The sequence below is a fragment of the Carassius carassius genome, chromosome 45 (genome assembly GCF_963082965.1).
Source record: "Carassius carassius chromosome 45, fCarCar2.1, whole genome shotgun sequence".
Lineage (NCBI taxonomy): Eukaryota > Metazoa > Chordata > Actinopteri > Cypriniformes > Cyprinidae > Carassius > Carassius carassius.
The window spans coordinates 22,023,515-22,040,849 of NC_081799.1; the positions used below are offsets into that span (position 1 = coordinate 22,023,515).

The 17,335-nt window shown below is 38.4% G+C and overlaps 1 protein-coding gene across 1 annotated transcript in view; it reads right to left on the reverse strand.

Annotated features, from left to right (window-relative positions):
• Window positions 1–16,992, reverse strand: part of LOC132127532 (EGF-like repeat and discoidin I-like domain-containing protein 3) — a 32,941-nt gene extending 15,949 nt beyond the window's left edge. The window contains exons 1-4 of the mRNA XM_059539438.1: window positions 16,708–16,992; window positions 9,436–9,510; window positions 7,930–7,959; window positions 7,375–7,482 (exon numbers count right to left, since the gene is read on the reverse strand). Coding sequence (XP_059395421.1) covers window positions 7,375–7,482; window positions 7,930–7,959; window positions 9,436–9,510; window positions 16,708–16,774 — 280 coding nt within the window. The 5' untranslated portion in view covers window positions 16,775–16,992. The remainder of the gene's footprint in view (window positions 1–7,374; window positions 7,483–7,929; window positions 7,960–9,435; window positions 9,511–16,707) is intronic.
• Between the last annotated feature and the right edge of the window lie 343 nt (window positions 16,993–17,335).

The window sequence follows — 17,335 nt, forward strand, 5'->3', positions numbered from 1 at the left end:
TCTTGTTAAATTGCTTCAGATGTAGACACAAATGTTTAAAGAACAGAAAGAGTATAAAGCTATAAAATGAATGTACAGTACATAGCAGCTCAGACTATTTGTTCATGGAAGAAATGTGGCGTTCATACTGAGATCTTGGATTTTGATTGTTCTTGATAAATGAGCACAGTCTTGAGACATTGTTGAGATCTCTTCTGAAAAATCTCTTCTTTAGGAATCATGAGATTACTACAGTGTAAAAGATCATTTGAAGTAGATTTTAGAGTAAAATACAATTTCAGTCAAGTTCAAAAATTTTATGTTTCAACTTGGCATTTCTTTGTAATCATATGTAAAATTTACTAGCAATAACTAATTGAAAAAGGTAGTATTTTACCCTTTTACCTATAACTTATAATTTGACAGAATAGAAAATAATTAAAATATTATTAAAAATAAAATTATACAATTTAAAAATTTGGGCGTCAGTATTTTTTTTAAATGTCTTAATTTTGTATTTAATCAAACATATAGAAAAAACTGTAATATTTTGAGCATTATTATGCGTGATACTAAATTTTTTCCTATTAAAATTAAATAACTGGCTTTTATAGTCGTTGTATCCAAAACAAATTATAAAAAAGTAAATAAAACAAAAACAAAACATTTAAAAAATAAATAATAATAAAATATTTATAAAATAAATTTGAGTTCAGGTTTTATGAACACAATAAAAACTATATAAACTGTGAGTTTGAATAATAAAATTTAAATTATAATCTAATATAAAATAATTAAAATTCACTATTGTTCAAAAGTTTAGTCAGTAAATTTAAAACAATTATAATAATAAAATATTAAAAACGATATATATATATTCTTAATATGCAAAAACATATTAAACCTAAAGAACACCATTGGGTGGATGTTTATTCATCATTTTTCATTTCCCACTCAAAGATCTTGTAAAAAAGTAATACATTTTCATTTTGGTGAATTGGTATGATTTGAGTGGGATGGAAACATACATATTTTAGGGAAAAATCAAAGCATAAAAGTCCACCTCTAAACTAAACACTCAGTGGAACGTAAGCAGATCAAAAGAAAACATAGAAATTTCACCACCAATATGCCAAAGCGTAAGTGTAATGAGAGTATGTTGTTCATTTTATAAGCAAGCTTTGTAACAGATTGATTCCTGGTAGAAGAGCTTATGGCATCCTGTCTCAGAGTTCTGCTGCACTGACCTCTCTCTTTGATTTTTAAGCAGAACCAAAGGAACTCGAGAGACTTGTTACTGACAGCAAGCCGTGGGGTCGCCCGAGCAGAAATTCAGGGATCTGCAAGGTGGAGCACAGGCTCAATTCTATCAGGTATCTGGCAGAGATAAACCACACCTTTGGGTTTACCACAACAGAAGAGTACTGGAGGGCAACAACCAAATCCACAGCTTAAACAGGGTCACCTCATGAGCACCGAAAGCATGGATGAACACAACAAATGTGGGATTTAAGGATCTGATGTTAGATTGCACTGATTCTCTCATGGGGTGGTGACAAAATAAAAAGAAAAGCTAAAGGAACTAGACTTTATGGTCTGCTAGAAATTATATGCAAAATAACTTGATTTTGCTATTACAAAACCAGATTTTAATTTTTCTGAGGTAAATGGGAGTGGGTCTTGCTGATTGCTGGATGCTGAGTGTTATGGAAGGTTTCCAGTGCTTTGCTGCAAAGGCTTTCTGAGTAGTTTTAACATGTTGCTATGCAGTTGCCAAACTAAATCTGTCTGATATTCTGTTTTCTACACTCAAAAACATTTGGTGTAGAAAGCATTTTCACAAACTATTGAACACATTGATTTAAACGTGAAATTTTACGAGATTACTCTGAAATTTTCAGGGTAAATCTACAGGATTTTCATGTTTTTTTAAACATGAGGAATAGTGGTAATGGTGACACAATCCCACCACAAACATATTTCAGTTTAGTCCTGGAACATTACAGGGACACATTTTATACAATGTATTGTATACACATTTTCTTGCATTTCAGGAACCTTTCTTTCACTAAACACTGAATCATCATCAATTTGAATCCAGTAAATTTGATTTCAGTAAGTGTAAATCTAAATGAATTATTCAAGTTGTTACTTAAATGCACGTTTAAGGCCTAAAGTACATGTTATTAACGTCTTCTGTTATTTTGCATTGTACACTACCATTTAAAAGTTTGGGGTTAATAATGAAAGAAACTAATACTTTAATTCAGCAAGGATGCATTAAACAGATAGAAAGTGACAGTGAAGACATTTGTAAAGTTACAAAAGATTCCTACTTCAAACAAATGCGGTTCCTTTGAACTTTGTCTTAATTAAACAATCCTGAATTATCATCGTTTCCACAAAAAATATTAAGCAGCACAACTATTTTCAACATCGATAATAAGAAATGTTTCTTGAGCAGCAAATCATGATTTCTGAAGGATCATGGGACACTTGAATCACAGACATAAATTACATTAAAAAAAATATTCAAATAGATAGTAGTTCTTTGTTCTTTTTAATTATATTTGACAATATTGACTGTATTTTTGATCAAATTAATGCAGCCTTAGTGAGCAGAAGATACTTTTTTCAAAAACAGACATTTTACAAACCCATAAAAATTTTAAAGGCTCTGTAACTCTTTTATTTTAGATCCGAAACAAAAATACCGATATGACCCCCAAAACAAAATTGTTTTTTATGTTGCTGAATTCATAGTGAGGAACGACCATTGGCATTCAGCTTCATGCCAGTCATGTGCATCCAAGCACCCCTGTCGGTTGCGATAGAATGAACTCATCCTGATTGGTGGGATTTCCTCCGTGGGGCCCAAGTCCAGCCAGTCATGCAAGTAAATTGGTGTGAGGAACAGAGGGGGGGGGGGTTGGTCAGCTGTCACGCTGGATTTGTGGTATTGAACGCTTCTTATATATGACCTAATAAATGATGCTTTGAGATGCCCAAGTTCCTTTTGGTTGCCTCTTCTCCTGATCAGAGCTCATCTTGGAAATTATTTCCATGCCATTATTGAATGCATGCTGATTTCAGAATTTCGTTTCTTAAAGAAAAGCAAATTCACTGGGCCAAGTTGTGCCAAGACAACTAGGTTAATGAAGTCAGTGGTGCTTCACACAGTATGATCACTCAGTCAGAACCAGCGGTGGCATAGTTGATATAGATGAGGATGGCAGCGCTCCAAGCGCTCTTCCACAACACTTTCATCAGATTGCACCAGCTCTCCTGTGAACCTCTTATTGAAAATGAATAGTGATCTAGCGGGTAACTATTTCAGAGCAGCTCCCTGTGCTATAATTTTCATTCACTCTTCTGCTGCTGCTGTCTGCTTGTGGTAAAAGTCACCAATATACATGTGCAGTTTTCCTTGGTCTATAAATAAAAATAAGTCTTTTTTTTACTTAGAATTTTGTTTCAATTTAATTTTGTTTACTTAATTTACTTAATTTTTTTAATTTAATAATTCTAATTTTAATCATTTTTATAACAAATTTTAATTACGTTTTTCCTTTTCTAACAAATCCCTTCTGCTTCTTTCCGTCTGTCTTTTCATGGTAAAATCCACTGACATAATTTATTTTTTACCTTTTTTTATATCTCTGTGTCTGATTTTGTATTTTTTTATAAAAATTATTAAAATTTATTACACATGTAATAAAAAAAATTCTATATATATATATATATATATATATATATATATATATATATAGCCGTTTCCGCCACTGAATACAAAATAAAACAAGGTAATTGCGATTTTTTTTTATCTCACAATTCTGACTTATTTTCTCAGAATTGCATGGTCATATCTTGCAATTCTGACTTTATAACCACAGTTGAGCATTATAAAGTCAAAATTGTGAGTTAAAAAGTCAGAATTGTGAGATATAAACTAGCAATTTATACTGTAACTCGCAATTCTGAGAAATAAAGTCATAATTGCAAGATATGAATACGTAATTGTAAGAAAAAAAGTCAGAATCGCAATTTTGAGTTTTTTTCTCGCAATTCTGACTTTCTTTTTTCTCACACTTGTGAGTTATAGCCTAAAGTCAGAATTGCAGTTCTGACTTTATAACACACAATTTTGACTTTATACCTCAATTTACAAAACACAGTTGTGACATCCCAGGGATTTTTATACGTCGTACTCCGCTAAACATCCTACATGAGGTCATTATGCTGTGAAGTCTAATTATTATGACAAAAACTGAGCAGGTCATGGGGCTCGGGGCAGATAATGAGACTGTATGTCATTCTCCAACAATCTGACCAAAAAATTGTCTTTGCCTTTGCTCAGTCTGTTTTCCAGCCCCCTTCTACTAACTGAGCCTCGGATTCTTGTCTTAGCTGTACTTTCACTCCGGCATTAATTATAGACTACGCTTAGAAGTCAATTCAGGAGACAGTGCAAATTAAGGTCACGGATGCACATGTGTGATGTGTATTAGACAGTGCAGAACAGAGCTGAATATTCTTTCTCCCAATCCATGCATAATGAAGGCGGTGTGAGGTAACCACAGAAACAAGAGAATCAGGACAAAAACAAATAAAAAAAAGCTCTGATGGCAAACAGATAAAAAATAGCTCTTTGTTAATTACGTTCTTGTCACTTTGATAAGTGTTCTGGCACAATATGCAGTAGAAGTTTTTTTCTGAGGCAGAAAAACATTGATATTCACATTAATGTGCATTGTGCTTCTACACTGGTGAAACTAAAGTAAGTAAGCCATCCTGACATATGTTCTTTCATCACTGTGGCAGGAGTCCCTTCGCAAGTGGACGATAGTTTCATTCAATCTGTATAATTAAACTAGATGTGTAATTCTGGTAGCTATACGGTAGATATAAACATGTTGACTGTTGAGTTGTGGCAATGAAAATTCAACATACATGTATTTGCATTGTTTTAAGATGCACTATATTCAATATATGTATTTTTGAACCCAATTTTTTTATATGTATAGTTTTTATATGTATATTCTCATGAATATATATTTTTATTTATACAAAAATTCAGATGTATAATTTCTAGATATTTTTACCTTTTTGAGAAATTAGTTATTTAACAAAAGTATTTGAAAATCTGGAATCTGAGGGTGCAAAAAAAACCCCCATCAAAATACTGAGAAAGTCTCCTTTAAAGTTGTCCAAATGAATTCTTAGCAATGCATTTTACTAATCAAAAATTAGGTTTTGATATATTTATGGTAGGAAATTTACAAAATATCTTTATGGAACATGATCTTTACTTAAACGTGCAGTATGGAATTTTTGGCCACCAGGGGTCACTCAATCAAAATAATAACATGAGACGTACTTTGATGACGTCGGGAAAGAGTGTAGGCTCATGGGAGTTGTTGTTCATTGGAACACGCGCTCTGTCGCTCCCCACATTCCTCACTCATTTTAACTGAGGCCAGCGACACACTGGATGCGCGGCGCAAGCGTCTCAGCTGCGTGGCGTGTCAGTTTTTAATTCGGCTCCCATGTTAATAGGTTAGAGCTTGCAGACTGCCTGCGTGAGACGCATGTCTCAGGCCCGGCTCGAGCCGCGCAGAAAACGTGTGCATGCTAGAAATAGAACCGACGCCTATTTTTCACGCGACACGCACGCGTGTTGGAAGCGTTTCCAGGCAAAATATAATAGGAAAATATGTTTATATGTAATTTTGTACACAAATACATATTAATTCATGACATTTTGATGCTTGAAAGTCTATAGGTTGACATAAATTCAGATAAAAATGTAATTTAAAAAATAAATAAATAATTATCGATTTTCAAATATTGCACCTGTCAAACATAGTCTATTTTGCCGTCAATACTGTTGACGGTGTCCTTTATCAGTAGGCTTTATATTTATGTTCAACATGAAGTATAGATATTGTTGTCATGAAGACAAGAGCCTGGTCTGTCGGCGGTCTCCCTCTATGTCACCTACAGCAGCAGCAGCAGCAGCAGCGCGCCGCGCTTCTGGCACGCAGCAGAGACGCCACGCAGCCAGTGTGTCACCGGCCTTAGTATTTTGACAATCACGTATTTTCGAACGGAGAGATATATGAATTATCAGACCCCTATCAAATCAATATTCCATCTAGCTAGTAGTAATATATGTAAAAAAAAAACACGGTTGCCTTTCGTTAATAATTATAATTAGGCTACGTTTATACTAGCTATGATATCGAACAAGATAGTGAACTGCATTTGAAGCTACTTTATCCAGCTAGATATAGAACACATGTAGATTTACATTATACTCTACATGAGAGCTAGTCCGTCTGCGTTTTACACAAGACATCATCGTTTCACAAAATATACGGATAGATATAGTTAGCTGAATGGATGCATACCTGTTTATTAGAATGCAAGCATCTCTCTGTAGTTTCAGCTTGTCACGAAGCTCTCTCTATATTGGAAATGCAACTCCAATATTTACCCGTGTCTTGTTTCTTCTTCGTCCCAAAACCTTCTCAGGTCATTTATTTCACCCGTACGTTTGCGCTTCACAGAACGTGCAGGCAAAGCATAATCATGATCCATAACTAAGTTATTGATTGAGGTATAAATACGAATATAAACAATATAAATATAAAATATAATAGTCTCGATCAAGGCTAGCTACTACTTTTTCTTATTCGTCTCGTCTTTGCTTCTGTTCACCTTTGTATTTGGCGGTTCCGCAGGAAGTTAGATAAACTAGAGGGGTCAAAGTTTATATGATGCCATAGACGGGCGACAAAACGAAAATAAAGAAACGTGCCGTGTCTTCTAATTAAACTATCATTTTCTCCGGATTTGAAAGTTCGTGGAAACTGTCGGGATAATGTAAGTACACAACAAAAAAAAATATATAACATAGATATAGTGATATCTGCTATTTTTAAAGCAGAAAAATTACATATTGCGCCTTTAATATCCTAATGATTTTTGGCGTAAAAGAAAAATCAAGAATTTTGACCCATACAATGTTTTTTTGGCAATTGCTAAAAATATACCCCAGCGACTTAAGGTTTTGTGCTCCAGGGTCACATATGTGAATAATAAAAAAAAATATAATAAACATTAAAATAAAATATATATAGCATTTTATTTAATATCATTAAATATTTTGTATGTATATATAATATGAAAATAAATATATAAATAAAAAAAGTAAATATATTTAAATTATGTTGGCTTTAAAGTGTGTGTGTGTGTGTGTGTGTGTGTGTGTGTGTGTGTGTACATAATTTAATGATAGAAAATAAAAAGTTTTATTTCATATACACACACATAAGTTATTCTTATCATTAAAATATAGAAATAAATGTCTCTAAAAATGACAAAGTTTCTTACTGTGTTGGCAGTGGACACCATCGAAGCCAAGAGGGCACCTGCACAAATACCCGACAAAATTGAGTTCACACACCCCTCCGTTGTGACAGGGGTTTGGGTGGCAGGGCCCTGAACGACAGAAACACATAGTATCTGAAATCTGCAGGGTTCATTTGAAGTGCTATTTAAAATCCTGCTAGAGTTTATTGCAGGTTGATTTGTAAGTGAATTTGATGCTCAGTGCACTTGATGGCATGCACTTTCCCCACACGGTCATTATTATTTCATGTTTTTCAGTTCAGTCTGAACACCACACTAAATACTGCATTAGCTGTAAAAGATGACTCCAGAAAGTGTGAGTTTCTAATGAACGCTAAGCAGATTTTTAAATATGAATTAACTAGGGAATGGAAATCGAGGCTGACATCATTTATGTTCATGGCTCATAAGCCAAACATGAGCGATCTGTTTAATATGCCATTCATATCTGGAGTCTCAATGAGCAAAGCGCTCTTGAACCTTTCTTAAAATGAGGAAAACAGGCCATTAAAACAGGCTACAAATAAACAAACTCACCAATTACAGATTGCTCTTCCCAGCCTGATGCTGTAACACACAGAACACACAATTTGTGAGATTCTGACATATTTTATCTGCTCTATTATAAATAATGATTCCAATTAGATGAAACAGTAGAATCTTCTACAGCTTCACTACAAACTTTTTATTATTCAGTTCTCGAAAAACATAATTTTCTGCACAAATTTTTACAGGGGATTTTTAAAAAAATGTTATGCTAGAATAAAAACATGTTATTCACTCCAAAGATTTTAACTACAATGAAATATATATAGTTTTACACAATTTTAATATACAATACAATAACAATGGGCGAACGCTATCACCAGAATCACTATCAGATTAATTTTTTCCAGCTGATGAATGATAAAAACATTGACAGCCAATCAGAATCGACCTTTAAAGAACTGAAGCATTTAAAGCACAACAGAGTGTTATTGTGCATTGGTGTGGATCTTTATTGTTTTAATTATCTTTACATTTAACATTCTTGGTGTGAACATATTAAATATTAAACAAAGTTAACTTATTATATATGTTTTATATTTTGCATTATACTGTATGTAGTTATGAGGTAAAATACTCCAATATATAATTTTTGCAAGTAAAAACTATGAATTACTATATCATTTATGGTGAAAAACTCAAAAATGTGTCATTTGACGCATTATGTGTTCCTGTGGCTCAGTGGTAGAGCATTGGGTTAGGATTGCAAAAGGTCACAGGTTCAATTCCCAGGAAACACAAATACTTGTAAAATAAAATAAAAAATGTATAGCCTGAATGCACTGTTAGTCGCTTTGGATAAAAGTGTCTGCTGAATGTATACATGTAATTACATATGACTACATTTTATTTAAATAATTTTTAATAATAATTTTAATAATGCTCATTAAGTGTTTGTGTTAAATTTTCTATATTAAGTCAAAACTCCAATATGAAGAAGCACTAAATTTAATTTAGAATTTATTATAAATTTTCACTGTCAAAAATTAAGGCTCTGTATTGGCATTTGCGGTTCTATGCAGAACCTTTAACATCCCTAAATTGTTTCCAGTCCACCAAAATTTTCTTTAGTAGAAAAACGCTTTTGATTATTACAATATTGTACACACTAAGAAATTAGGGTTTGTTGCTTCTAAGATCTGTTCACAGAAAGGTTATTTGGGGAAATAAAATAGTTCTTTTTATTGCATACAAAAAAACCTCCATTTGGAACCTTTATTTTTAAGACTATATTCTTGATAAGGATTCTTTGCACAAAACACACTGTTTTTCTTAGTGCGAAGAACATTTCAATATTCTAAAGAACCTTACGTGGATGTTATACGTAGGTTCTTCATGGAACCATAAAGAACTTTTATTTTTAAGAGTGTAGGTAAACTCTTAATAGAGCTCAACAAAGACACACACTGTATCACTCCATACATGTGTTTTTAAATCGCAAGAAATGAAATCTCATGGGTCTTGGGGGTTCTCAAATCCAAAAGGACAAAAACTCACAGGAAACATTTTCATCGGCTGGTGTACTGGGACAGTCAGCACCGTTCTCACACGGAACCGGTTCGCATACTTCACCTAAAAAACATGAAGAGATATAAACAGGAAATGAGCAGATCTTCTTTTCCCAAAGACAAGTTACCTCTACAGCTTGGAAAAGTGTGTTGCGGAGTGATGCACGAGAGTTTGTGATGCTATATCCACAGCCATTTCGACCTGAATTATTCAGCCACAGGAATCTGGAGAGAAACTTTGAGGGTTTACACAGGTGTACATGTTGGCCAAACTTTGGAGTACACTTGCCGACTGTTAAAGATGCAGCGCAGATGTTTGCCGATGACGGGATGCCAGTGCTTCAGAAGTGTGGAAGGTTAAGTGAGGTGGAAGATTAGAGAAAATCTTTTGTGTTAGGAAAGAAACATGGCTGATGGAGCTGTCTTGTTTCACACTGATCCAACACAACCTGAGGGCATGAAACTCACAGAGGATTATAGGAGAGCGCTACACACTGCTTTGTATTTTCCAGTACAATGAATTTCACACTGCCATGATATTTGTTGTGTTACTTGCATTGATACACTGGCACTGGTAACTTGTGGCAATATGATTATGAATACCACAGTGAATCGGGAAGGAAATGAATGACTCCTCAACGCTTACAGTTTTAATGTACTATGGTAATTCAGTTTCCACTAAAAAAATAGTTATTGTTGTTGGAATAAAACGTCTCAGGTTACGAATGTAACCATGGTTCCCTGAGAGGGAACGAGACACTGTGTCCTCTAGGGGTCGCTTTGGGGAACACCTCGTCGTGACCCGTGTCTGAAGTATACTTTGAAAAACGCCAACGTGTTGGTCTGCGACAGCCTCTGACGTCAATGTTTCTCAGGGAACCATGGTTACATTCGTAACCTGAGACGTTCCCTGTCAAGGGAACTTCGAACTGCATCCTCTAGGGGTCGCTTTGGGGAACAGTATACCCACGCTGCCATGCTGAGGGGAGTGCAGCCCAGAATCATGGCAAACACTAAGTACCAACTCTACCATTTCACAGCGAGTTGCCCCTGGGACGGTTAGACGGCTGTCCATGACATTATCCCTTACGGCCAAAGGCCTAAGCTACATAACCAACTTACCTGTAGGGCCTCGGCCCGGGGTAGAGCTGAAGGCTTGGAATCACAAAAGATTCCTTTAAAGGGATACGGCTAAGAACCTAGCATGTTCTTTACCAAGTCTTGCCTTTCACACAGGAGCTACCGCTAGCTTTCGCAAAAACCTGCCAAAAGAGCTGTCTCAACAGTTCTCTAGTAGCAACGCCCTGTTCTAGATAGGTATCAGAGGATACCTGGGTGGAGTGGCGCCCAAGATGAACGGGGCTTTAACTGACTCAAGAAAGGGCACGAAGCAACCGCGCGAAGCCCTCACCATATAGGATTTTAGAAAGAACGCAGAGTACTAGCGTGCGAACTTACCACAGTGTGGATTTCAGAAAGTGTGCAAAGACTTCACGTGCACACTTACCATAGCATGGATTTACAAATACTGTTCTAAGGAGGGGCTCTCGTGGCACTTTGATAGCCCAGCTCATAGATGGAATGGCCCGGGAGCAGAGCAATTGGAGGAAGAAATGTACAGATGAAGCCTCGGCCACGCCTGTACCCAGTGGAGCTGGATGAGTCAGAGGAAGTCAGACGGGATAGTGCGATGCTCTCTCGAGTCGCAAACCGATCCACCCAAGTCTGGCCAACCTCTCCAACTCTGCTTCATCACCTTGGTGCGAAGGCTCCATTCCCCGAGCCTCAGCCCCTGCCTCAACAGGATGTCTGCTCTCACACTGCATCTCAAAAACAGTATGTAGTACTGGAGCACTCTGGTGAAAAAAATGAGAAATCAGTCTCATATGAGAGGAGGACTCCAAGCTCAGAGTAGCACGTTCATAGGCGACCCTTTTTCTTTTGGAAAAGGGGAGCGCTGCTAAACTACCACGAGAATTGCCCAAACAGCCCCTCATGTTGAGGAAAGCGATGCTTGTGGTGTATAACAAATACACACTGGCTGAATGAAGCCCAAGGAACCCAGGGCTAATCATCTTAAGAAAGGGAACGAAGCGGAGCGCGTAACCCCTACCATACAGGATTTCAGAAAGTGCGCAGAGTCTTGCGTGCACACTTACCACTTACGTGGATTTCAGACAGTGCGCAAAGTGTTCACGTGCACACTGACCACCATGTGGTTTTGAGAAAGTACACAGGCTTAGCGTGTGTACTGAAAGGTTCCTAAGCATCGCAGAGGCGCTGGATCGCACGGGAGAGGCCAGCTCCAATTTTCCAAACCTCAAGCGAGGGGAGCATCACCTGAGGCAGTACATACAGAAAGACTTCCGTAACTACCACCTCCACCTTCCCATTGGACGTCGCTAAGCGGCCAGGCGGCCCCTCAGGGTGACCTGGCTGGACATCCATGAAATTCCCTGCAGTGCCGCAAGGAAACTCACAGAGTTGGTTAGTAGACATATAACCACCAGCAATATAACACCCATAAGCAAATAAAGAAAGGGTTACATACTCACCCACCCTCCTGTACCAGAGTCCCGCTTATGGGGCGCCCCCTTTTGGTCCGGACCATCAGTAAGGTGGTTACTATGAACATAGGACCGACCAAAAACATCATAGGTCCAGCATAGGAGAGTCTTATGTGAGAAATTTTCCACCTAACCTCGATCAGGTGGAGAGCTGGTAGTTACAGGGAAATTAGGCAGGGGAGGATAAAAGCAGAAGTTAAAAACATCCAAAGGAAGTGAGTAACTACTTAGGTATCACTCCGATCCGGACGAGAACGCTGCCTCGTTTGAATTACATCCCTAAGGTCCTGCTTACCTCTTCGTGACCCACGATTCCTCTTGCTCCTGCCCTTAGGCGGGGGAGGAGCGCGAGCCACGACACTTGCCTTCTGTGCCCGTCTTTGATCCTCAGATCGAGATGGGCCAGGACCCCTTTGTTGTTTGGGCTCAGACCTAGACCTTCATGGAATGAAGAATTTAAAGGCAGCTGAGTGCGCCCTTGCCTCCCTGAACTTTTCGACCACCATCTCGACAGAGGTACTGAAAAGCTCAGAAGGCGAGACCGGAGCTTCGAGAAGAAACCCCCTTTCTTCCCTCCCGATGTCTGCCAGGTTCACCCACAGATGTCTCTCCGTTACCACCATGGCCGCCATAGACCTACCCATGGTGGAGGCGGCCTGCTTGGTATAACGGAGAGAGAGGTCTGTGGTGTGGTGCAGCTCGGCTACCTGGTCAGCTGAAAGGCCCTCGCCTGTATCCAGGTCCTTCAGCAGGTCAGCCTGGTAAGCCTGAAGCACTGCCATCGTGTGCAACGAAGCCACAGCCTGACCTGCTGCTGCGTATGCTTTACCATTTTAGCCGGATGGGCTAAATCCTGGAGGGGCTTAGATGGCAAAGAGGGAGATTTAAGAGAGGATGTTTCCCCCACAGAGAGATAGCTAGTCAGCATCTCTTCTACAGGGGGGATCCTCTCATAGCCATTTTCGTGCATGCCCTCGATATTAGCATAACTCGTATGCTGAAACCGATGGATGCGAGAGGAAAATGGCCTCTTCCATTCATTTTCGACTTCTGCATGTAAGTCAGGCAAGAATGGAAGGCTCACCTGGGCTGGAGGGCTATGATCAGACAAATAACGCTCATCGAGGCGACCTCGCGGCGTCACTTTTCTGGCACGCTTCCATGGCAAGTCTAATTTTGCCGTGGCACGATCCACAACCTCTAACAGCTCCCCATACGCAGGGCAGGAGGATTGAGAAGGCTCAGCCTCAGCTTCTTCGCCACTCTCAGACATCTCCTGCTCTTTCTGGGTAGAACCCAGCAGAGCACTAACTTCAGTATCAGAATGGGTTAATGACAACGCATCTTCCTCCTGAAGTTCACTCTCGTTTGCCCCACGAGCTCATTCTCCTCTGTGCCTCGGCAACGGCGGGTCCTGAGCCGCTGGAACCAGATGGCTGTCCCTCTTTCCTCGAAAAGAGAGACAAATGAGAGCGGAGCTTTTTCACAGAAAAACACTCGCAGTGCACGCAGATTGCCCCCTCAAGGGGGTAAAACTTCAAATAACGCTGGCATGGATGCACACACTGTTTAAACGCCTTGCTAGTGGATGCCATGATAACAATGATAGATCGCTCTTACCGTTTTGGTCGTTTCTCAGATGCACGCTTCAAACAAAACAGTCAATGAAGACGAAGAAGATAAATGAAGGGTCCTACGGGCGCGTATTTATAGTCGCACCGGTAGTGACGTCAGAGGCTGTCGCCGGCCAACACGTTGGTGTTTTTCAAAGTATGCTTCAGACACGGGTCACGACGAGGTGTTCCCCAAAGTGACCCCTAGAGGACGTAGTTCGAAGTTCCCTTGACAGGGAACTGTGGTATGTAACTTCAATAAGAAAAAGGTAATACAGTTACTATGGTAATACCATAGTTGTTGAGTCATGTTCCATGGTTTGAAGTGGACTACCATTCAAAAGTTTGGGGTTGGTAAGATTATACTTTTAATGACTCATTAAATTGTTCATAAGTGACAATAAAGACATTTATAAATATTACAAAAGATTTCTTTTTCAAATAAATGCTGTTATTTTGAATGCTCTGTTCATCAAGGTTCCTAAAAATGTATCAACTGTATATGATTTCTGAAGGATCATGTGACACAGAAGACTGGAGAAATGATGCTGAAAATTCAGCTTTGCATCACAGGAATAGATTACATGCAAAAAATATATTCAAACAGTAATTTTAATTAGTAATAATATTTCAAAAAATATCTGTTTTTAATATTTTTAATCATACCGACCCCAAACTTTTGAACGGCAATGTACTACTCCGAGAACAATGTAAATATATTGTAAATTTATTGGATAATCATTCAGTACCATATGACATCCCATAATGCATTATATATTTTACAGTAAAAACTGTAATAAGATTCCAAGTACAGCTTTTCTAAGCATAACTATTATTAATATAATTGTAATAAATTATTGGAATGCAAAAACATCAATCTAAAAACAGGTATAATAAGTAGCCTAGTACAACCCGAATTCCGGAAAAGTTGGGACGTTTTTTAAATTTTAATAAAATGAAAACTAAAAGACTTTCAAATCACGAGCCAATATTTTATTCACAATAGAACATAGATAACATAGCAAATGTTTAAACTGAGAAAGTTTACAATTTTATGCACAAAATGAGCTCATTTCAATTTTGATTTCTGCTACAGGTCTCAAAATAGTTGGGACGGGGCATGTTTACCATGGTGTAGCATCTCCTTTTCTTTTCAAAACAGTTTGAAGACGTCTGGGCATTGAGGCTATGAGTTGCTGGAGTTTTGCTGTTGGAATTTGGTCCCATTCTTGCCTTATATAGATTTCCAGCTGCTGAAGAGTTCGTGGTCGTCTTTGACATATTTTTCGTTTAATGATGCGCCAAATGTTCTCTATAGGTGAAAGATCTGGACTGCAGGCAGGCCAGGTTAGCACCCGGACTCTTCTACGACGAAGCCATGCTGTTGTTATAGCTGCAGTATGTGGTTTTGCATTGTCCTGCTGAAATAAACAAGGCCTTCCCTGAAATAGACGTTGTTTGGAGGGAAGCATATGTTGCTCTAAAACCTTTATATACCTTTCAGCATTCACAGAGCCTTCCAAAACATGCAAGCTGCCCATACCGTATGCACTTATGCACCCCCATACCATCAGAGATGCTGGGTTTTGAACTGAACGCTGATAACATGCTGGAAGGTCTCCCTCCTCTTTAGCCCGGAGGACACGGCGTCCGTGATTTCCAACAAGAATGTCAAATTTGGACTCGTCTGACCATAAAACACTATTCCACTTTGAAATAGTCCATTTTCAATGAGCCTTGGCCCACAGGACACGACGGCGCTTCTGGACCATGTTCACATATGGCTTCCTTTTTGCATGATAGAGCTTTAGTTGGCATCTGCTGATGGCACGGCGGATTGTGTTTACCGACAGTTGTTTCTGAAAGTATTCCTGGGCCCATTTAGTAATGTCATTGACACAATCATGCCGATGAGTGATGCAGTGTCGTCTGAGAGCCCGAAGACCACGGGCATCCAATAAAGGTCTCCGGCCTTGTCCCTTACGCACAGAGATTTCTCCAGTTTCTCTGAATCTTTTGATGATGTTATGCACTGTAGATGATGAGATTTGCAAAACCTTTGCAATTTGACGTTGAGGAACATTGTTTTTAAAGTTTTCCACAGTTTTTTTACGCAGTCTTTCACAGATTGGAGAGCCTCTGCCCATCTTTACTTCTGAGAGACTCTGCTTCTCTAAGACAAAGCTTTTATAGCTAATCATGTTACAGACCTGATATCAATTAACTTAATTAATCACTAGATGTTCTCCCAGCTGAATCTTTTCAAAACTGCTTGCTTTTTTAGCCATTTGTTGCCCCCGTGCCAACTTTTTTGAGACCTGTAGCAGGCATTAAATTTTAAATGAGCTAATTAAGTGGATAAAAGTGTAAAATTTCTCAGTTTAAACATTTGCTACGTTATCTATGTTCTATTGTGAATAAAATATTGGCTCATGTGATTTGAAATTCCTTTAGTTTTCATTTTATTAAAATTTAAAAAACGTCCCAACTTTTCCGGAATTCGGGTTGTATTACAACATAACAACACTAACTCATGCAGCTGATTTCTAAACTCAGTGACAGTTCAAACTGAGTCATTCAATGTAAAGGTCAGCCAGAGATGCACAGTATGACATTTAACATGATCACATTGGGCTCAGCTATTAAAACACGAGGAGATGTTTCAGGATGGCAGATGATAACGTTTATTTATTGTGCAGATGACCTCTGGATCACCTTAAAGTAACATCAAACTAATATCCCAGCTCATAACAGCACTGTAACATGCACAAGCAGGCGCTTTACTATTCATTGTCATCTTTTTGTGTCAAGCAGCTGTGCTTGCATTAATGTCATATTTAATTGAGCGTCTGTTAGAGGGCGCTGATATAATCACATGCCCGAAATAACCCGACATCTCATTATCATCTCCCTCATGAATTATATCAGAGGACATTCAAATAAAAAACACTGAAGTGATGCTATGTCCAAGCTGTGAATAAACGCACCAAACGTTGTCTGGAAGTTCTGATGTGTTATAAACTTAGTTCTGTGCAAATGTGGGGTGTATGTTAAACACACAGTTGTGTTCCGGGAACTCACCCGCGGATGTCGGATGTGGGGTGGACGCGCCAATGCGGACGACCAGGAACAAAAATAAAGGCACCATCGCGGGGAAACTTGTGTATGTCCGCTGCTTCTCCTGTGCAGCCTCGATGCGTCCCGTGTTTCAGCTGCGATGCAGATATAATGGCAGAGAGACTCGCAGTGAGGATGTCCGGTGATGCTGTGACTCCGAGCAGTGATGCTGCTGCTGCTTCTTCTTACTGCAGTGATGAAGATGATGATGGAGACCCGACACTGGCTGGATTCACAGCATCAGTTTAGACGCGCCCACTGAGCCATGCATCCTCAGAAAAACACAACTTTCTTTTACTGAGTGCATTAAAATGTTCTTACTTGATATACTTTACAAAACCAACAAAAAAGAAATGTAAACAAAAAAAAAATTCTAGAAATAGGGGCCCTTATATGGTTTGACTTCCAACATCCCTGAATGCCACGTGCAAATGTAAAATGTTTTAATGTTTTATAAACACACGATAATACTGTATCTTTCTTTTCAAGATTATTGTAGCTTAGCCTATTACCTGAAAAAAAAAATCACGCCTATCATCTTAAATCGTAGATAATCATGTTGCCTGGTGTGCTATTAATTATTTCAAAAGGT